At 44.6% G+C, this 24,390-nt stretch overlaps 1 protein-coding gene across 1 annotated transcript in view; it reads left to right on the top strand.

Annotated features, from left to right (window-relative positions):
- Positions 1 to 7,684: 7,684 nt before the first annotated feature.
- LOC143782403 (enoyl-CoA delta isomerase 2-like) overlaps positions 7,685 to 24,390 on the top strand; it is a 31,587-nt gene continuing 14,881 nt past the window's right edge. Inside the window, exons 1-7 of the mRNA XM_077269804.1 lie at positions 7,685 to 7,792; positions 12,120 to 12,205; positions 13,540 to 13,695; positions 14,084 to 14,153; positions 15,835 to 15,937; positions 16,924 to 17,044; positions 17,860 to 17,949. Of these exons, the coding sequence (XP_077125919.1) occupies positions 12,155 to 12,205; positions 13,540 to 13,695; positions 14,084 to 14,153; positions 15,835 to 15,937; positions 16,924 to 17,044; positions 17,860 to 17,949 (591 nt within the window). The 5' untranslated portion in view covers positions 7,685 to 7,792; positions 12,120 to 12,154. The remainder of the gene's footprint in view (positions 7,793 to 12,119; positions 12,206 to 13,539; positions 13,696 to 14,083; positions 14,154 to 15,834; positions 15,938 to 16,923; positions 17,045 to 17,859; positions 17,950 to 24,390) is intronic.

Genomic DNA, 24,390 nt, shown 5'->3' with positions numbered 1-24,390 from the left:
GTATGAAAATAGGTTTAGCAAATTTGAGGTCCACTTACTACATAGCAGAAGACAGAAAGGACACTTTCATGGTCAGCTGAAAACCCTATCAAAAAACACCATCCAGAAATTACTTTAAAACTCTGGCATTAACTCATAACACCAGAGTGGCAATTCCCGTTCACAAGAGCTTTCCAGACACAGTAACGAAACTACAGCTGTGAACTGGAACAAAATGCAAAAACAAACATGGACAAGAGTCCAACTTATCTAGTAGTTGTCTAGGAGCAGGAACAAGCACAGAGAGGCTTCTGATAACATTGTTGACCGGCAAGCAACTAACAGAGCAGCAAGGTTATATAGCGACTCCCACATCTTGATGGGAACAGGTGAACAGAGAAGATGAAGACACCAGTTCAATTCCACCAGTAGCCACCGGGGGAGCCCAGAATCCAAATTCACAACAGTACCCCCCCCTCAATGAGGGGGCACCGAACCCTCACCAGAACCACCAGGGCGATCAGGATGGGCCCTATGAAAGGCACGAACCAGATCGGAGGCATGAACATCAGATGCATTCACCCAAGAATTATCCTCCTGGCCGTATCCCTTCCACTTGACCAGATACTGGAGTCTCCGTCTGGAAACACGAGAGTCCAAGATTTTCTCCACAACGTACTCCAACTCACCCTCAACCAACACCGGAGCAGGAGGCTCAACGGAAGGCACAACCGGTACCTCATACCTGCGCAATAATGACCGATGAAAAACGTTATGAATAGAAAAGGATGCAGGGAGGTCCAAACGGAAGGAAACAGGGTTAAGAATCTCCAATATCTTATACGGGCCGATAAACCGAGGCTTAAACTTAGGAGAAGAGACCCTCATAGGGACAAAACGAGAAGACAACCACACCAAATCCCCAACAGAAAGCCGAGGACCAACACGACGGTGGCGGTTGGCAAAAAGCTGAGTCTTCTCCTGGGACAACCTCAAATTGTCCACCACCTGCCCCCAGATCTGATGCAATCTCTCCACCAGAGCATCCACTCCAGGACAATCCGAAGATTCCACCTGACCAGAGGAAAATCGAGGATGAAACCCCGAATTACAGAAAAACGGGGACACCAAAGTGGCAGAGCTGGCCCGATTATTGAGAGCGAACTCCGCCAATGGCAAAAAAGCAACCCAATCATCCTGGTCAGCAGACACAAAACACCTCAGATATGTCTCCAGGGTCTGATTAATCCGCTCGGTCTGGCCATTCGTCTGAGGATGGAAAGCGGACGAAAAAGATAAATCTATGCCCATCCTAGCACAGAATGCCCGCCAAAATCTAGACACGAATTGGGTCCCTCTGTCAGAAACGATATTCTCAGGAATACCATGCAAACGAACAACATTTTGAAAAAACAGAGGAACCAACTCGGAAGAAGAAGGTAACTTGGGCAGAGGAACCAAATGGACCATCTTAGAAAAACGGTCACACACCACCCAGATGACAGACATCTTCTGAGAAACAGGCAGATCTGAAATAAAATCCATCGAGATGTGCGTCCAAGGCCTCTTAGGAATAGGCAAGGGCAACAATAATCCACTAGCCCGAGAACAACAAGGCTTGGCCCGAGCACAAACGTCACAAGACTGCACAAAGCCTCGCACATCTCGTGACAGGGAAGGCCACCAGAAGGACCTTGCCACCAAATCCCTGGTACCAAAAATGCCAGGATGACCTGCCAACGCAGAAGAATGAACCTCAGAGATGACTCTACTGGTCCAATCATCAGGAACAAACAGTTTATCAGGTGGGCAACGATCAGGTCTCTCCGCCTGAAACTCCTGCAAGGCCCGCCGCAGGTCTGGAGAAAACGGCTGACAATACCACTCCATCCTTAAGGATACCTGTGGGCTCAGAGTTACCAGGCGAGTCAGGCTCAAAACTCCTAGAAAGGGCATCCGCCTTAACATTCTTAGAACCCGGTAGGTATGACACCACAAAATTAAACCGAGAGAAAAATAATGACCAGCGCGCCTGTCTAGGATTCAGGCGCCTGCCGGTCTCAAGATAAATCAAATTTTTGTGGTCAGTCAATACCACCACCTGATGTCTGGCCCCCTCGAGCCAATGGCGCCACTCCTCAAAAGCCCACTTCATGGCCAAAAGCTCCCGATTCCCAACATCATAATTCCGCTCAGCGGGCGAAAATTTACGGGAAAAGAAGGCACAAGGCCTCATCACGGAGCAGTCAGAACTTTTCTGCGACAACACTGCCCCAGCTCCGATCTCAGAAGCGTCGACCTCAACCTGAAAAGGTAGAGCAACATCAGGCTGACGCAACACAGGGGCAGAGGAAAAACGGCGCTTAAGCTCCCGAAAGGCCTCCACAGCATCAGGGGACCAATCAGCAACATCAGCACCCTTCTTAGTCAAATCGGTCAATGGCTTAGCAATATCCGAAAAACCAGCAATAAATCGACGATAAAAGTTAGCAAAGCCCAAAAATTTCTGAAGACTCTTAAGAGAAGAGGGCTGCGTCCAATCACAAATAGCTTGAACCTTGACAGGATCCATTTCAATGGAAGAGGGGGAAAAAATATATCCCAAAAAGGAAATCCTCTGTACCCCAAAAACACACTTAGAACCCTTCACACACAAAGAATTAGACCGCAAAACCTGAAAAACCCTCCTGACTTGCTGGACATGAGAGTCCCAGTCATCCGAAAAAATCAGAATATCATCCAGATACACAATCATAAATTTATCCAAATAATCGCGAAAAATATCATGCATAAAGGACTGGAAAACTGACGGAGCATTAGAAAGACCAAAAGGCATCACTAAATACTCAAAGTGGCCCTCGGGCGTATTAAATGCGGTTTTCCACTCATCCCCCTGCCTGATTCGCACCAAATTATACGCCCCACGAAGGTCAATCTTAGAGAACCACTTGGCCCCCTTTATGCGAGCAAACAAATCAGTCAGCAACGGCAATGGGTATTGATATTTAACAGTGATTTTATTCAAAAGCCGATAATCAATACATGGTCTCAAAGAGCCGTCTTTTTTTGACACAAAGAAAAAACCGGCTCCTAAGGGAGATGACGATGGACGAATATGTCCCTTTTCCAAGGACTCCTTTATATATTCTCGCATAGCAGCATGTTCAGGCACAGACAGATTAAATAAACGACCCTTTGGGTATTTACTACCCGGGATTAAATCTATGGCACAATCGCACTCTCGGTGCGGAGGTAACGAACCAAGCTTGGATTCTTCAAAGACGTCACGATAGTCAGACAGGAACTCAGGAATTTCAGAGGGAATGGATGATGAAATGGAAACCACAGGTACATCCCCATGAGCCCCCTTACATCCCCAGCTCAACACAGACATAGCTCTCCAGTCGAGGACTGGGTTGTGAGATTGCAGCCAAGGCAATCCTAGCACCAAATCATCATGTAGATTATACAGCACCAGAAAGCGAATAATCTCCTGGTGATCCGGATTAATACGCATAGTTACTTGTGTCCAGTATTGTGGTTTATTATTAGCCAATGGGGTGGAGTCAATCCCCTTCAGAGGAATAGAAGTCTCCAAAGGCTCTAAATCATACCCACAGCGTTTGGCAAAGGACCAATCCATAAGACTCAAAGCGGCGCCAGAGTCGACATAGGCGTCCGTGGTAATAGATGACAAAGAGCAAATCAGGGTCACAGATAGAATAAATTTAGACGGTAAGGTGCAAATGGAAACAGATTTACCAAGCTTTTTAGTGCGCTTAGAGCATGCTGATATAACATGAGTAGAATCACCACAATAGAAACACAACCCATTTTTCCGTCTAAAATTCTGCCGCTCGCTTCGGGACAGAATTCTATCACACTGCATACTCTCTGGCGACTTCTCAGTGGACACCGCCAGATGGTGCACTGGTTTGCGCTCCCGCAAACGCCTATCGATCTGAATAGCCATTGTCATGGACTCATTCAGACCCGCAGGCACAGGGAACCCCACCATAACATCCTTAATGGCATCAGAGAGACCCTCTCTGAAAGTCGCCGCCAGGGCGCACTCATTCCACTGAGTAAGCACAGACCATTTACGGAATCTTTGGCAGTAAATTTCCGCTTCATCTTGCCCCTGAGATAGGGACATCAAAGTTTTTTCTGCCTGAAGCTCCAAATGAGGTTCGTCATAAAGCAACCCCAAGGCCAGAAAAAACGCATCCACATTGAGCAACGCAGGATCCCCTGGTGTCAATGAAAAAGCCCAGTCTTGAGGGTCGCCCCGGAGCAAGGAAATCACAATCCTGACCTGCTGTGCAGGGTCTCCGGCAGAGCGAGATTTCAGAGACAAAAATAATTTGCAATTATTTCGAAAATTCTGAAACCTGGATCTATTCCCCGAGAAAAATTCCGGCAAAGGAATTCTCGACTCAGATACAGGTGCATGACAAACAAAATCTTGCAAATTTTGTACCTTCGTGGCGAGATTATTCAAACCTGCAGTTACACTCTGAAGATCCATTACAAACAGGTGGACACAGAGCCATTCAAGGGTTAAGAGGAGGTAAGAAGCAGCTAGACAGCAATTAAGGGCTAGGCAGCCAAACTCTGAGGGGAAAAAAAAAAATTTCCCTTCAACACTTCTTTTTCTCCTGCTTCAGCCCAAACAATTAACACTTTGCGGGCCGGTCAAACTGTCATGATCTCAATGGCAAGAGAACATAGCATAAGCATATATAGGAACTAGCTCTTGGAAGATGGGAACTGAGCTGACCATGAACTAAACCTAACGCACAACTAGCAGTGGCCGGGTAGCATGCCTACGTTGATTCTAGATGCCCAGCCCAGCCGGAGGACTAAATAAAGCTAGCAGAGGAAAATATTAGTCCTAGCTCACCTCTAGAGAAATACCCCGAAAGGAGACAGAGGCCCCCCACATGTATTGGCGGTGAGTTGAGATGAAATCACAAACGTAGTATGAAAATAGGTTTAGCAAATTTGAGGTCCACTTACTACATAGCAGAAGACAGAAAGGACACTTTCATGGTCAGCTGAAAACCCTATCAAAAAACACCATCCAGAAATTACTTTAAAACTCTGGCATTAACTCATAACACCAGAGTGGCAATTCCCGTTCACAAGAGCTTTCCAGACACAGTAACGAAACTACAGCTGTGAACTGGAACAAAATGCAAAAACAAACATGGACAAGAGTCCAACTTATCTAGTAGTTGTCTAGGAGCAGGAACAAGCACAGAGAGGCTTCTGATAACATTGTTGACCGGCAAGCAACTAACAGAGCAGCAAGGTTATATAGCGACTCCCACATCTTGATGGGAACAGGTGAACAGAGAAGATGAAGACACCAGTTCAATTCCACCAGTAGCCACCGGGGGAGCCCAGAATCCAAATTCACAACAGCTGGGCAATATACTACGTGGGCTGTGCAATATACTATGTGGGCTGGGCAATATACTTCACGGGCTGTGCAATATACTACGTGGGCTGGGCAATATACTACGCGGGCTGTGCAATATACTAAGCGGGCTGGGCAATATACTACGTGGGCTGTGCAATATACTACGTGGGCTGGGCAATATACTACGTGGCTGTGCAATATACTACGTGGCTGTGCAATATACTACGTGGGCTGGGCAATATACTACGTGGGCTGTGCAATACAGTACACTACGTGGCTGTGCAATATATTACGTGGCTGTGCTATATACTATGTGGTCGGCCGTGAACAAACAGCGACCGGCGCAGTCTGGCCGCAAATTGGCGCGGGATTTGAACCACGCTTCGCTAATTGGACGCGCCCGGCCGGCCGAATCCTGTGTATTCAATGTATTATTCTAAAATCTTCATAAATAAACTACAGACATATTCTAGGATACCCGATGCGTTAGAATCGGGCTACCATCTAGTATATGTATATATATATATATATATATATATATATATATATATATATATATATATATATATATATATATATATATATATATATATATATATATATATTTTTTTTTTTAAACTTTCACCTAATATTTCATGTTGAACTAGATACACCATGTAATATGCAGAACTGGTTTAACATGTTCGCTTTTTAACCCCTTCAACCCCAGGCCATTTTCCATTTTTTCGTTTCGATTTTGTCATTACCTTCTACCAAGAGCTGTAACTATAGCCGTATGAGGGAATGTTTTTTGCTGGAGGAGTTGCAGAAAGCTGCATGAAAACGTTTTTGCATTTGTCGCCATTTTCCGAAACCCGCAACTTTTTCAATTTTCAGGATATGGGGCCAGGTGAGAGCTCATTTTTTGCACCCTCAGCTGATGTCTTTATTGATACCATCTTGGTTTACATATAAAGTTTTGATCCCCTCTTATTTCATTTTATTGCTAGATCGGACATTTCACAATGCAGCGATAACAAATATCTGTATGTTTTTATTGTTTTATTTTCAATGTGTGATTTGAACTTTTTTTCCATATTTTTTAAACCTTTTTTTTCACTTTTTACTTTTAGGATACTTAAAAGTACTATCGTTCGATCACCTGCTCTATACATCGAGAAAAAAATAAAGAAGCTCACCACGCCAATATTGTTCGTGATACGCCGGAAAGCTGATGAATGGGCATCAAGTCCTGCTAGTTAAGCTCAGCTATTTTTGAACTGAAGAAGGAAAAAGGATTTTCTGGAACTGCCATCCATAAAATTCATATTTTTATTAGAAATTAATTTAAAAACTGGAGGGTCCTTCATAAGGATAAAACCTTGTGCGTTTCTGGCGTACACTACGCTTCAGCATGAGCCGGCATTCACAGGAGGATCGTAATGACAGGCATGGGGATCTTCTGCAGACCCCCAGCTGTCATGACAACCCATTGGCGCCCCTCAATCAACCCATTAGTACCCCGTATGTTAAATCCCACTGTCAGAGATTGACTTAGGGCTCATTCCCACTTGCAATGAAATAGGACTAATGCAATCTGATTAATAATCGGATAGCATTTGTGCCAATTTAATCCTATGCGTCTGCTCTCAATGGCAGTTTTCTTGCTGCTCCAATCAAATCGTGATTGGACAGGAAAAAAATTGCAACATGCTGAATTCGGATATAAGTCTATGGGTGCGTATGAAACATGGCAGACACCGGCAGCAGAGGAGGTGCAAAAATTAATTTCTCCGTCTCCTCCGCCGCTATGCTCTGATCCTGTCATGCGAGAGCGTCGGAGCACAGAGCACTGACACTCGGCTCACGCCCGCCACAGAGCAGGAGCCGAGGGTCTTTAGTGAATGCCCTCAAGAGGTAGTAATGGCAGACACTATAATAGCTTTAATAAAGGGCTGGATTATTTCCTCGATGCACATAACATTGTGGGTTATAGTTCATTTAATGACAAAATGTACAATTGGTGGAGAAAGGTTGAACTTGATGGACCTAGGTCTTTTTTCAACCTATGTAACTATATAACATATTGCATCCAATGCTCTTGCGCCGATTCCATCAGTCAGAGACACGACATGCGGCATAAATATATATCATGTCATGAAGGGTTAATTTTGCCTCTTTGTTATCAAGCTATTAGCGATCTAAGCATTTGGCACCTAATGAGTTAACTTTTGTTGGGCGTGGGCAAACAGTTTTCACTGGGGCGTGTTCTTCACCCTGTATGGTGTTGACCAATCATAAGCAAGCAGCAACAAGAAAGGACAGAAGAGCGCACCCACCATAGCCATAGCACAGGGCACACAGTCCAGGGCGCAGCAGACTTTCCTCTCCTTGTACAGCAAGTGATTGGTAAGGACTACCGAGCGGCTACAGGACCTGATTCTGCTGCTACAAGTGGATGCAGTAATGAGTTGTGTGGACTGTGAGAATGGCTGTTGTCTGTCGCCCTCTAGCTACTCTGTTCTGTACAAGGAGCTTTCTTCTGTTCCTTCTCCATAGCTGTAAAGTTTATACAGTCAGACAGGAATTGTAATGGAGCGAAGGTCACAATCTGAACTTTAAGTTCTTTTCTGTTGGTTTCATCACAAGCGCTCCATTGTCTATTAGAAAACAAGACAGGAACATACATTATTAAACAATAATTGTGGAACGGATACATCCAAAACAAAAACAACAAAAAGGAAGTAAAATGCTACAAATGGTTAAAGATGACATAATATTTGAGGTTTATAGTTAGAGTAGTAATTGGCAATTTTTAATCAATGAAAGATAAACAGCGTTTTCCCCTACATTATGTGGCTGACAGACAGTGATGATCTGTGTGCACCTTGCGCTTTTCTACTTCACCCACTTATGGCTAACGTGCTATATTATGTAGCTAAATATGCAAAGTCGGTGCTGTAAGTAACCTCAGGCAGTCCTGAGATAAGTTCCTGTGCAGCCACTAGACTGATCTGTTTTAATTTTCAAAGTTTATGCATTTTATGTTGGACTCAAATGAAAGGGTTAATGAAATGCTGCAAGGTTGTCCTGATCTATATGGGAATAAAATACCGTAATGGATAAGACAGTTTTACAAAGTCAGAATCACAGGTCAAATATGTCCCGTCCCAAATGAATATTATACAGCTCTGGCAAAAATTAAGAGACCACTGCAAAATGTTCAGTTTGTCTGATTTTTCTCTTTATAGGTATATTTTTGAGTAAAATGTAAATTGTTTGTTTATTCTATTAACTACTGACAACATGTCTCCAAAGTTCCAAGCAGTACATTTTGTATTTATTTTCTGAAAATGAGAAATGGTCAAAATAACATAAAAATGCATTGCTTGCAGACCTCAAATAATGCAAAACAAACAAGTTCATAATCGTTTAGAAACAACAATACTAATGTTTTAACTCAGGAAGAGTTCAGAAATCAATATTTTGTGGAATAACCATGATTTTTTATCACAGCTTTCATGTGTCCTGGCATGCTTTCCACCAGTCTTTCACACTGCTTTTGGGTGACCTTATGCCACTCCTGGTACAAAAATGTAAGCAGTTCTTCTTTGATGGCTTGTGACTATCCATCTTCCTTTTGCTTACATTCTAGAGGTTTTCAGTGGGGTTCAGATCTGGAGATTGGGCTGGCCATGACAGGGATTTGATGTGGTGGCCCTTCATCCACACCTTGATTGACCTAGCTGTGTGGCATGGCGCATTGTCCTGCTGAAAAAAACAGTCCTTAGAGTTGGGGAACATTGCCTGAGCAGAAGGAATCGACTGTTTTTCCAGGAAAACCTTGTATGCGGCTTGATTCATACGTCCTTCGCAAAGATTAATTTGCCCAATTCCAGCCTTGCTGAAGCATCCCCAGATCATCCTCCACCAAATTTCACAGTGGGTGCAAGACACTGTGTCTCATATGCCTCTCCAGGTCTCCTTCTAACCATTAGATGACCAGGTGTTGGGCAAAGCTGAAAATTAGACTCATCAGAGAAGATTACCTTACTCCAGTCCTCTATGGTCCAATCCTTATGGTCTCTGGCAAACTTCAGCCTGGCTCTCCTTTGCTTCTCATTGATGAAAGGCTTTTTTCTTGCTTTACATGACTTGAGTCCTGCCTCTAGGACCCTGTTACGAACTGTTCTTGACGTGCACTTCACCCCAGCTGCCATTTGCCATTCTTTTTGTAGGTCACTTGATGTCATCCTGCAGTTGCTGAGTGACATTTGAATAAAATGACAGTCATCCCGGTCAGTGGAGAGTCGTTTTCGCCCTCTGCCGGTCTGTAGCTTTGTTGTCCCCAATGTCTGCTGCTTGACCTTGTTGTAATGGACTGCTGTCCTAGAAATTTTAAGCATGGAGGCAACATGACGCTTACTGTATCCCTCTGCTAGTAAAGCCAGAATTGAGCCCTTCTTTTCCTCACTCAAGACTTTTATTTTCAACTCCTTTGGCATAGTTAAGTTATTTTTTCATTCCTATCACTTTTGGGATATTACTAGCACTTGTTTTGCCATCCAGCTTGTCCTATGGCAAGAGGATTGTGAACACCACAGCAGTGTTTTTTATACTTTATACGCCCCTGGGTGAGTATAATCTAACCTCTTTTTCTCATCTTTCAGGATACATTGGGGGCTTATCTACAGCATTCCAGAATGCTGTAGATAAGCCCCTGATGCTGGTGGGCTTAGCTCAACTTCCATTTTGGGGGTGACAGGTTCCCTTTAAATAAGATTTGGTTCAGGTGATCACCTAATCAGAAGCACATTAAGTAGAATGAGGTGTACTCTGGTTGGAATTCAACTGACACTGGAATGGAATGGCTGTCAGGCATGTAGAGAAGCTGATTTTTATAAAACTGTGCAGTGGTCTCTTAATTTTTACCAGAGCTGTATATATAGCTTGGGGAAAAAAAACACACACAAATGAATTACCGTATATGCACATTACATATGTGTTCATGGAGCGCCCCCACTGCCGCAGGGCCAAGGGGTACCCGGTACCGGGCCTCTGAGTCTCTGTTCTGGGGTTGACACGGTGGCTAGACCCGGTCCGTGACCCTGCTGAGGGGCGTCCAGTGAAAGGTGGTGGTAAATGGTGGTGATATTGCGGTGCAGTGTAGGTCATAGTAAATAACGAGGACACCAGGTTGCAGTCTCTTTACCTCTTTACTGAAGGTTTAAGAATCCTCAGTCCAGAGCGCTGTCAACAGGGCTGTCAGAGACCGGCCGGTCCAAAGGCACATCAGGAGTTCTCTTTACAGGTGGGAATCAGTGTCTACCTTCTAGCGCTGTGTGTTGTAGTCCTTCCCTGCTGAGCTCCCGGGATAGTCCTCACAACTGATTCTGTCTGTCTCTGATGTTCGTTCTCTCTCCGTCCCCCAGGTGATATGGTAGGACGCACCCGTATGACGGGGTAGGCCTGGAGTTCTTCCGGGACCCTAGAGTCGCCCCTCTCCCACAGCTGCCTCCGTTGTCTGCTTAGGTGATTTGTGTGAGACAGCCAACCTATAATTGGCTGTCCTGCCGTGGTTTGCAGTAGTACTTAAAGTCTCTTACTTGCTCGGCGTTCCGGCCACCGACTGTTTGCGCCTCAGAAGGATGTTGCCTCGGTCCAACAGCACGACTCCTTCTGGTCCTAATGCCTCTTTTCTGTATTCCCGTTGTTCACTGGTTAGTTCTGCTCTTAGGAGTCTGCCAGGATCCCATCCCTGACAGGTCCTCTCACTAGCTCTTCCCAGTAACTTCTCTCCCTGTCTTCCTGTCCAACCCCCAGTTTTACCAGAGTGTGAGGAGTGGCCTACTAGATAGAACCACCCCCCCTGGTGGCCGGAGTGTGAAGTGTAGTGTGAGTGTTACCTGGTCAGAGAGACTCCTTTAGTGCAATCAGACGTAACATCACTCCCCTTAGTGGCAGAGCGACATTACTGCAACGACCAGGACTCTGGGGCGCTGCATTCATGCTGCAGAGCAGACGCCATCGCCGGAACCTGCCTGCAGAAGGGTTTTTTTTCCAAGCCACATATATAATATTCATTATGTAAACTAGGGGGCAGTCAAAGAGGGATCAATGACCTATCAGAAGCCATAGTGATGAATAGCTAAGCAGAGACCACATGAAGACCACCCCCCCCCCCCCCCTGGAGCATATCGTTATCAAAACTGATTATAATGATTAGACAAAAACTACAAGTTGGATTTCATCAACCAAGGTATCATTTTAATCAGTATAACGGTGCCGACTTGACACTGTCTGTAGGTTACTGACACAATATGCTGACAGGTTCTCTTCAAGCTGAAAAGTAATACTGCCCAACCTCACAGATGATGCTAAAGGATTAGGATAAATTATTGGCCAGCCAACTTTTTTTTTCACTTGCAGAAACTGCGACGGTCACAATGATTTAATAGGGCTTGAATGAATGTTTGTTATCAGCAGCCGTACTCAAAGCCGTGATTTGTTAATTTGCAATTTTTTTTTGTAACAAATCCACAGCTGAATTTGCCTTTGCTGACATGGAGCTATAACTAGTAATGTCTACATCCAGATTCTTGCATTGTTTATAAGAGAATATTCTTTTTAAGTTGTATATTACATGTATAATCCTTGTAAACCTTGACCTATGATCAGCGTTGGTGAAATCTGAGCTTTGGACACATTTGTTAATATCTGATTTCTCTCAACTCAGGGAAGTAAAGCCAGCATTGGACACCTGAAGTAAAGATGACAGAATTCAAGCAATCAAAGAAGGAGTCCAGAGACAAAGTTTTAAAGGTAAGATAATTGTTTTCTAAAGAGCCAGTTGCAAATTATTAAAAGTTAATCTGTCACCCAGGTTTTTGCTCTGTGATCTCAGAGCAGCATAATGTTGAAGCCGAGACCCTGATTCCAGTGGTTTGTCACTTACTGGGCTCTGTGTGTCTGTTTCAATACAATCAGTGTTTTATCAGCAGGAGATTATCACTACATGACAAGCTGTATAATCCAACCTGCAAATTTGGGCCAACATCACTGATTGGCAACTCTTTGTGTATGTAGTATATTGCCAATTAGTGGTGGGGTGGGGTTACAGGCAGCTCGGCGTTCTAGGCTTTGCTAGATCTGCTGCAGACAAATCTCTGATTCAATCACAACTGCTGCCCCCAGTAAACTAAGAGTATGTGCAAACATTCAGAATGAGTAAAAATTCCTGAAATTAATGAAAAATGAAAGAACATGTTTCAAATCTGCAATGAAAAAATAAGCAGCAAGTGCATGACATTTCAGAAATTATTTATTTTGCTCGTACTTGTAAAATCGTGAGGTTTTTTCCTGCAACAAAAAACCCTGAAAAAATGCAATGTGTGCATATAGCATAAATTCATGACAATTGCACAAAGTCAACTTTAATTTAAATATACTTTTCATTTCACCATGACCGCACCACACAGAGAGAGTATCCGCCCCCAGGAACAGGAAACCTACTAAAATAAAAGGGGCAGTACCTCTCTACTTCCCCAGTGGGGTTTCCTGTTCCTAAAGGAGGATATCTACGGTCTTGGAGAAGATGGTTACCTGGGGAGATTTCTCCTGGTAGGGTGCCGACCCTGGGATCCTGGCGGCCGGAGGGCTCAGGTTGGGGGCGCTGATCTACAGAGGACTGCTCCAACCGGAGCACATGGGGATGTCAGCAGACCGCTTCCGGATTCCAAAGTCAGGTCAGAGAGGAGCAAGTATAGAAAGTGGTTTTGTTTTTGTTTTTTTCCCATTCATTAATATTTATAGTATATGTAGTATGCTTGAGTTTATTATAAATCTTTGTAACCTTGAACTGTTATCTAATGTTATTACCTAGTATACAGTTGTTTTCCCTGTTTTTAAAATATCCAGAATATGATCAATAATTTCTTCCCAGTAGTAATGAAGCCTTTGACTCCTTCAAATCCTAGAATTCAATTACCGTAGTTTGTTCTTTTACAATTGAGTTATTAGTAGTGGCCGCAATGACTTGCCAGTTTTGGGTTTAGCATTCCATGTGTATCACACAAAACTGCTGCCTTTCTTTCTGGTTAATTGATAGTGGTCCGGTTTTCTAACAACATCTCATTTTTGTTTGTCTTGACTTTTAGGGAAATCAGAATGTCCATACGGTGTCTTCTGAGCCTGCCATACAATTGAGGACATGCAGTCATTCAAAATATGAAACAATTGAAGTCTTCCACCTAGACAACATCACTAAAATAGTGCTGAAACGTGCAGAGAAAAAAAATGCTTTTAATTTTGAGGTAAAATGTTGTTTTTCTGGCTAGTGTCCTTGTTCCTAATAGTGAGAGTACTAATAGGTTATTAGTGATGAGCGAATATGCTCATTACTCGAGATTTCTCGAGCACGCTGGGTTGACCTCCGATTATTTTTTAGTGCTCGGAGATTTAGTTTTCATTGCCGCAGCTGAATGATTTACAGCTGTTAGCCAGCATAAGTACATGTGGGGGTTGCCTGGTTGCTAGGGAATCCCCACATGTACTTATGCTGGCTAACAGATTAGTGTTGGCAATTTTTTCAATTGCCAACAGTAACAAAAGCAAGGTAGATTCGAAAATATCAGGTCAATCTTTTCAGGAATTCTGAACATTATACAAAGGCCAGAAACTATTATCTGTCTCTAATTGCAGATGTACAAAGAAGTTAATGCTGCACTGAATGAAGCTGGACAAGATGGTTCAGTATTAACAGTAATAACAGGTATTTCACTATATCCTATCCTAATTGGGATACATTGGCATACATGGATGTCGTAAACTAATCCAAGACAGAGCAGCCTTCTGTTGGAATGGGAAAGGAAAATTGGTGGCCCAGACAAAACTAACACCTACATGAGGGAAACCTACAAATCATCTAGGCAATTTAAAGCCCCTGAGGTGCAAAGCTTGGTGTTAACCATAGAAGCACCACACTAATACCCAATACCACTGGATAAAAAAATAGTTTGTGGCTCAAGTTATATTATGTATTTCAAATGCTCTTATTTACTGTGAAAATGGATGGTGTGATGTGGTTGTGCCCTTAAAGGGGCTGTCCAGTGACAATAAGTAATTACCTATGCTTAAGTCTATTTTTACATTTCTTCTCTTGTATTAGTTTGTAAAGTTTAGCTGATAATTCAGTTTGGTGTTTCCAGAGATTTCTCTTGGGGCATGTACTTCTTTATCTGCTTACAACTGGTTAACCTCATGCAGGGAGAGTCATGTGGGAAGAGGGGAATAGGGCCTTCTCACCTCACTGATCTCTGCAGCTACTGAGTAGAGATGCAGCAGAGCTGAGTTGTGTATCATTATAAAAACTTCCGATCCCATGGCATTCAGTTTGGAGTAGGGTCAGAGCTGACAGCACTGCGAGATGAGTTCTGGAGCTTTTTGTAATGATCATTTTTAATGTAATTCCACATCTTATCCCCATGCTGTCAGCTCTTGCACTCATCCACACTGACTGCTATAAGAAAACATCTGGAAGTGTTTGTAATGATACGTTACTCTGCAGATATTGTAAAGATACAATTTAGCTGAGTTATGTATCATTAAAAACTGCCCAACTGTTGTATATTTACTCAGTGGCTGCCGAGAAGTTGGGAGAGGAAGGCACGTTCTTTTCTCCCCTTGCTCCTCATACTGTGTCTTCAAACTTCTCCTACTCCCCATATTGTGTCTGCACCTGTCATCTCCTTGCTCCCCAAACTTGTTGTCAAATCTTTCTCCCACTACTGTAAATCTCCCACCGTTACATTTAATCTTTGGTGTCTTCAGCTCTGCTAGTGTGGAGCACTTACCAACAATGTTCTGCACCCTGGCGAGTGACATCAGCAGCGTGATAAAAGATGAGTACAATTGTCCACTGGGAGCTGGCTCGCTTCACCTTCTCTGAGCTGGCTGTCAGCTTGACAAGCGGCTGAGAATGGCCAAATCCCAGTGTCGGGCAGCAAAATGCAGCCCCCGGGGGAATCACCTCAGCCTGTTACATTAGGCGGCCCAACTGCACCCCCATTCCCCAAATGCTTCACGTCACTTGTCTTATCTATTGCATTATTTTTGTGCCCTGTTGTGTATAAATATGTGACTCTTAAGATTTTTTGTTATACTGAGCCTGATGGCGAGACCTGAGTAGTCTCAAAGGCTAGCTATTTCTTACCATCTTTTCAGTTAGCCATTAAAAGGTATCAACCACTGAGGACTCACATTGTAACCTAAACTGGACAAGCTAATATCTCTGCAACAGAAAAGAGAAATAAAAAAAATAAGTTGACTCACACTGGCCACATCATGGAATAGTGGCTGCAGAACTAACATGCTTAAACTCCTCTCTTTTTAAGAGTCAAGTCAAATTTAAATTGGATAAATGAAACTCTACATCTTCCTTTGTATTTCTACAGGGCAAGGAGACTACTTTAGCAGTGGCAATGACTTAAATAATGCTCTTCGGCCATTCGAAGGAAGTCTTGAAGAGGCAATAACAGGAAACAGCGGACTAGTAAAGTACTTTACTTTCCATACTGACTCTAAAATGGCATATATCATGATGTAGTATCCTAGTGTGTATTTCAGGTGCTTTAGCTCAGCACATAGCCAGGACACTGAGTGCATTGGAGTACTACAGGTACAAAACTCCAAGCATCATTGTCTTTTCTTGATTGTGAATAACCAGGAACATATCAGGGCTGAATTAGTCCAGGAATAGCATAGCGGGGATTATTATAAACACAGGTTCAGGGTACTGGATACAGATCCATGGGTAGAAATTCAGGATTTGGGGTACAGCATACAGGTACAGAATTTCAAATCTGGTTTGTACTCTAGCAGCTCCTATTATTGTTGTAAGCCAAAAGGGTTTCATGGTAGAATCGCTTACATACTTAGGCTTTGGGTATCAGAATTCCGATACAGACCAGTTCCAGTGGTTTAGGATACTGACGTCACATGAGGGGGGGGGGGGAGATAATAAGGTGGCTCTAAATCCATGGCAAGCAGCAGGGTCTTGGTGGACTCCTCCCCAGGAAACGGGTTCAGATCCAAGATTTCTTGATGTAAGAACAACCAACACAAAGACAACTAGATAATCCATGTTCCACGGTGTTGTTTAAACAGGCTGATATTGATATTTATTGGTTTGATCGGAGGAAGCAGAACACATTATAGGTACAGGCAGGTTCCAGAGACGACGCGCCGAATTCCCTAGTGCAGTACAAAGTACAATGAGGTGCACTGCATAACATAACTCTCCCACCATGCGGATAGGTGAGCTCCCTGCAGACCGTCACACTTGTTGGGATGTGAGGACATGTTGCGACTCCGCTGCATTCATCCAACACCTCAGCCACAACGATGCTCAATAGTCGTATCATGGTGGGTTGAGTTTTCGTGTGCGTGCAACCAGCTGCAGCATGGAACACTTACATATAAGTAATTAACTAACATTTGAAAGTGTCTGATTCCTGAATATTATGATATTCTTGCTATACTAGGAATTTGGTGCATAATGTTATCGATTTTCCAAAACCTCTTGTTGCCATGGTAAATGGTCCTGCAATTGGGATTGCCACAACTATTCTTGGCCTGTTTGATCTTGTGTATGCTTCGGATAAGGTAAGGTGTGTGCGCATGCGTTGTGGGTTTTTTTCTTGTTGTTTTTCCCCAAATGGGAATAGTTCTGAGTAATAAATTCTGTGTTTATGAGTAAAAGATTTGTGTCCTATAAGTCTATATGGACTTCATAGAGACGCTGATAAACAATATGTCATATATCCTTACTTTCCCAAATACCCAGTCAGGCCATGTTCATACAGCAGTGTTTTTGGTCAGTGTTTGTAAACCCAAATCAGGAGGGGTCAAAAATACAAAAATGGTTGCTTCCATTAGATTTTTTGTTTTGTCGCTTTCTGGTTTTGGCTGAGAAATACTGATGTATGAATGTGGTCTATTAATGAAGATTTGGACAAAAACACATTGACTGTATTGAATTTTGGGTTGGTACATGATTATCCAAACTTTCTGTTGGCAGCGGATTAATCTCTGCACTGTTTAACACTGAATATATATTTATTCAGAAACAGAGATAACTTAGCTTACAACTGATATTTCTTATAGTTTAGGATCTTAGCATCTTGCCTGTCAGCTTGCAAAGTGAAAGTAAAACTATGCTCCAGCTACACATACAGTGAGCAGGAACATCCTGTATTTTTTTTTACTGTGCTTTACTGGCAATATAACACTATTTCTGGAGACATAAATTCATGCACTATTAAATAGTAGTTGTTGCAATAAGGATAATAAGGATAATTCAAACACTTTCCTTTGCTCAAGTGTGTGTGTCATCCCTGTACTTCATCTGTAAAAGGAATAAAAAAGGTATATTATATAGACGACTCAGAACATCTGCTTATGTTATGTCTCTGGTGCAGGCCACATTCAATACACCATTTACCAAATTGGGACAGCATCCTGAAGGATGTTCTTCTTATACATTCCCAAAGATGATGGGATTGGGAAAGGTAAGTACCAAACTTTAATTGAACGTGCTGAAACATTGGTTAAAAAGATTTCTGAACATTATTATAATACTATTAAAATACCACTAGTGTAAATTAGAAAATAATGTTCACTTTAACTTATTTACAAGACTTCTATTGTTTGCTTAATTTCTAATAAATGCAAAACTGATTAAAATTATTTTTTAAATGAAGTCCGAAAACTGATTTTCTGTACCAAAGCTCAACATCACATGCTATTGTTTTCGTATAATTTTACCAGTGGTATTTGGTAAGACTCAGGTCGTCACCACCAGAGTGGACTAAGGAACTCGCTGCATTTAAATTTATTATTGCGTTTTAAAGCCATGATGCTGCATTATCAGTTTGGTGGTTTGTGTGGCTGCATGGGGCTCAAGGAAGCCAAAGTGTCCATATGATGTCTGTAAAGTGCTGAGATATGAATGGGGCTATATAAGTGACATAAATAATATGAAGCTCCACTACTTGTATAGACAGACATTGCCCCACACTTCCTTACAGAGTAAACTGTAAGTAAACTGCCTAAACATTTTATATACAGGACCTAGCCACATGTTAGATCTTACTAGGCATGTATAGTTTAACTTAAAAGTGCATTTTTAATAAAATATTATTTGATATACAAATGAGGGCATTTTGCTGCGTAAGGAGGAAGACCGGGCTGCAGGTACCTGCTTGCTGGGTCCGGAACTGTTGAGGCTGCCTCCCCTGTTGCCGGGGGGAAGAAATGAGGGACCAGACCAACCTCTTGACCCGAGTAGGAGGGGCGTGATAAAAGTAAAAGCGCGCACAGTGGGGCAGTTTGGCGCGAACCAGCAGCGTGCAGCAGGATGAGCAGTGTGCTCCGTCCCCTGAGCACCAACGCTGCAACCCGTCGGGCTTGCCAGCTCCCGCCGACTTCAGTGGAACTGTAGGACAGAGAGGCTCTGTGACTGTGAGTACCGCGTATGTGCAGAAGGAAGAAAGCCGGGTGCCGGATAGACACACGCTGCCTTTCCCGCCAGTTGCTAGACTTCAGCTCGTGATTGTTCCTGGAAGTACTGTGGCCTTTCTTACTTTGGCCGCACAAGTATATGGACTGGGGGCTCAGTGGAAGGGACCAGAGACCGACCGCTGCCGCCAGAAGATGGATCATCATTCTAAGGACCCCCTTCTGTGAATATCTTTCCGGATGTTGCTGGCGCAGCAACCCCTGCGGGATAATTTGCAGTGGAGGAGCATAAAGGACACAATAAGTCTAACAAAGGGACCTTTATTGTTCTGCACTTGTTATTCCTATTATCTACCCTTTAATCATGTTATTCCTATTATCTACCCTTTAATCATGTATCTCCCTGCGAGGAGTTAGTACCCTGTTTGATTAAACTGTTAAATCTGTTAACCCTTGCTCTGCCTTCTGTCTGTCACAGAATCCTGCAACCTGCTTACACTTGGCGCATTCGGCAGGATACAGTCCCCAAGCACAGAAGTGACAGACCAAGCGGCCATGGGTGTCCCAAGGGTCAGCCTGCCACTGGGGGCCATGCTCCGCAACCTTCCAAAGTTTACAGGGAGCAATTCATTGCTATGGGATTGGTCCAAGTGGGATAAAGGCATGCTAAGGATGCACCCCATGACCCCCGCAATGCAGGCAGAGATTGCTGTGATGGCTCTGGACGGGGAAGCTAGATGCTCTGTCATGTTTTGGCCCCCGAATGAGTGTAACACTTTGACCAAAGTATTGCAGATCTTGGAAGAGATGCATGGGGACCCCACGGATGTCGGTGAATTGCAGATGCGCTTGTTTAGCCGCGTCCAAAGGGAGGGGGAGTTTGTGACCCAATATATGAACGCGCTGCAGGAGATCCATGCCGTGATCGCTAAGTGGGATGATGTGGGCATGGGGCCTCCTGATGTAATTCTGAGAGATCAACTAGTGGCAGGCCTCAGGGATGCTCTGCTTAAACAGGCCTTGCGTGATTGTTTGCGGGTCAATCCACGCATGTGTTTCTTAGAAGTTGGGGCAGAAGCGTGCGAGCAGGAGCAGGGGACGGCAGCCTTGACGGGGAAGGTCCGGAGTGGAGAGGTGCCCGATTCACCCGTAGCTGAACCAGGATGAGTCAGAGAGATCCAGAATGAGATACAGGAAATGGGAGAAGAGTGGTCTGACCTCAGAGAAGCCCCCCTGCGGCTCTGAATCCATCCCAAGGCAGAAACAGCCCTGAGTCTCACTTGCCACCGATACCTCGCCAGAAAATTATACAACCCTAGACAGGGAGATGGCCGATCTGCTCCAGATGTGGAGACATAGGACATTTTGACCAAGGGTGAGCCAAGCGGGGAACACCGCTCACCCGGCAGCTGTTAAACTAGTGGGCTCTGTGGCGGAGAGGACGACGTCCGGAGCCTGAGCAGCCAAGGAGGAGAAAAGGCCGTCCCGCAAGTTTGATTTCCTTGTGCCCTCTTGTATGGGCCAAAATGGATGGCTGAGCCATCCGCTGTCTCATTGATACCGGTTCCCAGGTGACCACCATGCCAGAAGCCTACTTCAGACTTCATTTTTCTGAGGCAACGCGGCCCGAATGGGGGCCCATGATTTGATTGACAGTGGTCAATCAGTTGCCCATCCCGGTTGCAGGGGTGGTCTGGATGCAGATTACCATGTTGCATAGATGTGGACCAAAAAGGAATTGTATTAACTACTGAAGACTCAGGCCCCACCGTGACTTACTGGGTAAATCTGACAGGGAGAAGGACTTGGGGATCCTAGTTAATGATAAACTTACCTGGAGCAGCCAGTGCCAGGCAGCAGCTGCCAAGGCAAACAGGATCATGGGGTGCATTAAAAGAGGTCTGGATACACATGATGAGAGCATTATACTGCCTCTGTACAAATCCCTAGTTAGACCGCACATGGAGTACTGTGTCCAGTTTTGGGCACCGGTGCTCAGGAAGGATATAATGGAACTAGAGAGAGTACAAAGGAGGGCAACAAAGTTAATAAAGGGGATGGGAGAACTACAATACCCAGATAGATTAGCGAAATTAGGATTATTTAGTCTAGAAAAAAGACGACTGAGGGGCGATCTAATAACCATGTATAAGTATATAAGGGGACAATACAAATATCTCGCTGAGGATCTGTTTATACCAAGGAAGGTGACGGGCACAAGGGGGCATTCTTTGCGTCTGGAGGAGAGAATGTTTTTCCACCAACATAGAAGAGGATTCTTTACTGTTAGGGCAGTGAGAATCTGGAATTGCTTGCCTGAGGAGGTGGTGATGGCGAACTCAGTCGAGGGGTTCAAGAGAGGCCTGGATGTCTTCCTGGAGCAGAACAATATTGTATCATACAATTATTAGGTTCTGTAGAAGGATGTAGATCTGGGGATTTATTATGATGGAATATAGGAATATAGGCTGAACTGGATGGACAAATGTCTTTTTTCGGCCTTACTAACTATGTTACTATGTTACTATGTTACTATGACTTTCGGGATGAATGTACTAAAAGAGGTGGCGCTATAGAGTTAAGTCCTCTTTTTCTCAGAAAAGGCAATTTGCATATTTAATTTCCCAGAGGAGCATTGTACGGCAAATAAGCCTCCTTACCTTGACAAGCCAGAGATGGTATGTCACTCTCCATAAGGAGAAACGATACCCCTTAGACCTAAAAGAACTCGGAACTCTTCTGATCAGCCAGTCGCCAGATGCTTTTCTAGACCGATGGAGCCGCCGAACTCCCCAGAAGAAAGTGTTTCAACAACTGATACGAGTTGCTCAGGCTCAAGAAACGTCAAGTGAAGGGAAGATCTTAGGGAAGGTGGTAGCCCCCGCTGCTGTCAAACTTGTTCTACCGCCTGGCCAGACCGTGCTCACACTGTCTGAACGAACATGCACTCCACTTGAAGGAATGGAGGTCCAGATCAAGCCAACCGTAATGGACCAAACACTCCCGGGACTCCTTATTGCTCAGACCTTAGCCACCGTTCATGACAGCAACGTAGTGGTGTGGTATGTCAACTTGGGGGAAGACGACCTTACCCTCTCGCTCAAGAGTGAAGTGGCACAGTTTCTGGGCATGCCTGAGGAACTGATGCAACCAGTAGCCATCCAGTTAGCAGTGAGGCAAGGGGATCCATGGACCATAGCCATTACCCTAGCCCCAGAGAACTCGCCTGAAAGCGTGAAAGAGGGATGTCAAATTCTAGAACAAATGTGGACTGAACTGTCGGAACTCTCCCCACAACAGGTACAGCAAGTGGAAGCTGTACTAGAGCATTACCAGGAAGTATTCGCTCATCATGAGGATAACTTCAGGTGCACTACAGCTATAACTCACAAGATACCCACAGGAAGTGCCCCACCGATCCGGGAGACATACCGCCAGATTCCACCTCAGATGTATCAAGAGGTGAAAGAAACGTTATCACACATGCTGCAGAGTGGAGTCATTCAGGAGAGTCAAAGCCCTTGGGCAGCTCCCATCGTGTTGATGCGGAAGAAGGATGGGACCCTACATTTTTGTGTCAACTATAGATGACTGAATGCCTGCACGGTGCGAGATTCATATCCCTTACCCCGAATTGAAGAGTCATTGTCTGCCTTGGGGAAAGTGAAGTATTTCTCATCCCTAGATCTGGCCAGCAGTTACTGGCAGGTGCCTGTGGCTGAACATGATCGACCGAAGACAGCGTTCATCCTACCCATGGGGTTATTTGAGTTCAATCGGTTGCCCTTCCGCCTTACCAACGCTCCTGGGACCTTTCAACAACTAATGGAAAGATGTCTGGGAGACCTGAACTTCGAAGCTACCCTAATTTACCAGGATGACTTCATTGTCTATGCCCCTACTTTCGAGAAGCATCACTGGCGGCTAGAGCAAGTGCTGAGTCGACTGCAGAAACACGGCCTGAAAGTGAAGCCCCAAAAGTGTCACCATTTCCATGAGCAAGTTGAATATCTGCGAAATGTTGTATCTGCTGAGGGGTGCGATCTGCGTGAGAGAAGATAGCGGCAGTGCAGGACTGGCTCACCCCGAAGACTGTGAAGGATTACTGAGCCGTTCTGGGACTTACTGGATACTATCGACGGTTCATGAAAAACCTCACTAGTATTGATAATCCGCTGCTGGAGTTATTGAAGGGAGTGCCGTCCGGTTCAAAGAATCAGATCATCCAGTGGGGAGACAGCCAGGAAGAAGCCTTCTGAGCCCTAAAGATGGCCCTGACTGAAGAACCCGTGCTGGCCTATGCAGACTTTTCTCAACCTTTCATCCTTCACACCGATGGAAGATTATATGGACTAGGAGCTGCATTGTCACAGATGCAGGACGGAAAAGAGTGCTTGATTGCCTATGCGAGCCGGTTTCTCTACGACTCAGAACGAAATCCAAATAGCTACAGTTCTTTCAAGCTGGAACTACTGGCACTAGTGTGGGCGATGACCGAGAAATTAGCCGAGTACCTGTCAGGGTCTGAAGTCTTGGTACGCACCGATAACAATCCTCTGGCCCACCTCGAAAATGCGAAACTGGGGGCCCTGGAGCAGAGATGGGTGGCCCGTATGGCGAAGTACCAATACAAGATCACATATCAAAGAGGAGCTGAGAATTCACATGCCGATGCTTTGTCCAGAGTGACTCTCGACCTCCTGTTCATAACCGAGACAAAGAGCTGGAGGCAGAAGAGATCCCTGGACTTCGGAACCTCGCCAGGATGTTGGCAGCAACTCACGGACAGATCGGAGAGGCGTCAGGGAAGCACATGCTAGGACAACCCCATGATGACTGGGTATGGCTCCAGCAGGAAGATAGAGAGCTTGCTCAGTTGAGACAATGGGTGGCTTTGAAACAACTTCCCAGCCAAAGTCAGAGAGACGCCTTATCCCCGGGAAAGCTGCAGAACCTCCGGCAGTGGGAGAAGCTCCAATTGGAAGATGGCTTGCTGTATTAGAAAGTGCAGTTGGTACGAGAGTTTGGAGTCAGCTGGCAAGTGGTGCTCCCAGAAAAGTTGATTAACGAGGTGGCCACAGAAGCTCATGAGAGGCCCACTTTGGCCCGCAGAAGACGTTCCAGTGGCTGCAGAAGTTGGTCTATCATCCCCATTTGAAGACCGCAGTGGAGGAGGCCTGTCGACAATGCCAAAGTTGCGAATTAGCCAAACCTCCCGAACAGAGAGCTCCTACGCAGACTATTGTGACCTCCGCGCCTCTGGTCTGTTAATGATCGACTATTTGACCGTGGGTCCCACTCATCTCGGATACGAACATTGCCTTGTAATGACCGACCACTTCACGAAGTTTGATGTGCTGACTCCGACTCGGGACCAGACAGCTGAGTCAGCTGCACAGGCCATCTGTTGCGATTTTATCCAAGTGTACAGCTACCCAAAAAGAATTAATTCCGATCAAGGTACTTGCTTTCAAGGTCGAGTGATGGAAGAG

This window comes from Ranitomeya variabilis, chromosome 6 (assembly GCF_051348905.1).
Source record: "Ranitomeya variabilis isolate aRanVar5 chromosome 6, aRanVar5.hap1, whole genome shotgun sequence".
Lineage (NCBI taxonomy): Eukaryota > Metazoa > Chordata > Amphibia > Anura > Dendrobatidae > Ranitomeya > Ranitomeya variabilis.
This window is presented reverse-complemented; position numbering and strand designations above follow the sequence as displayed.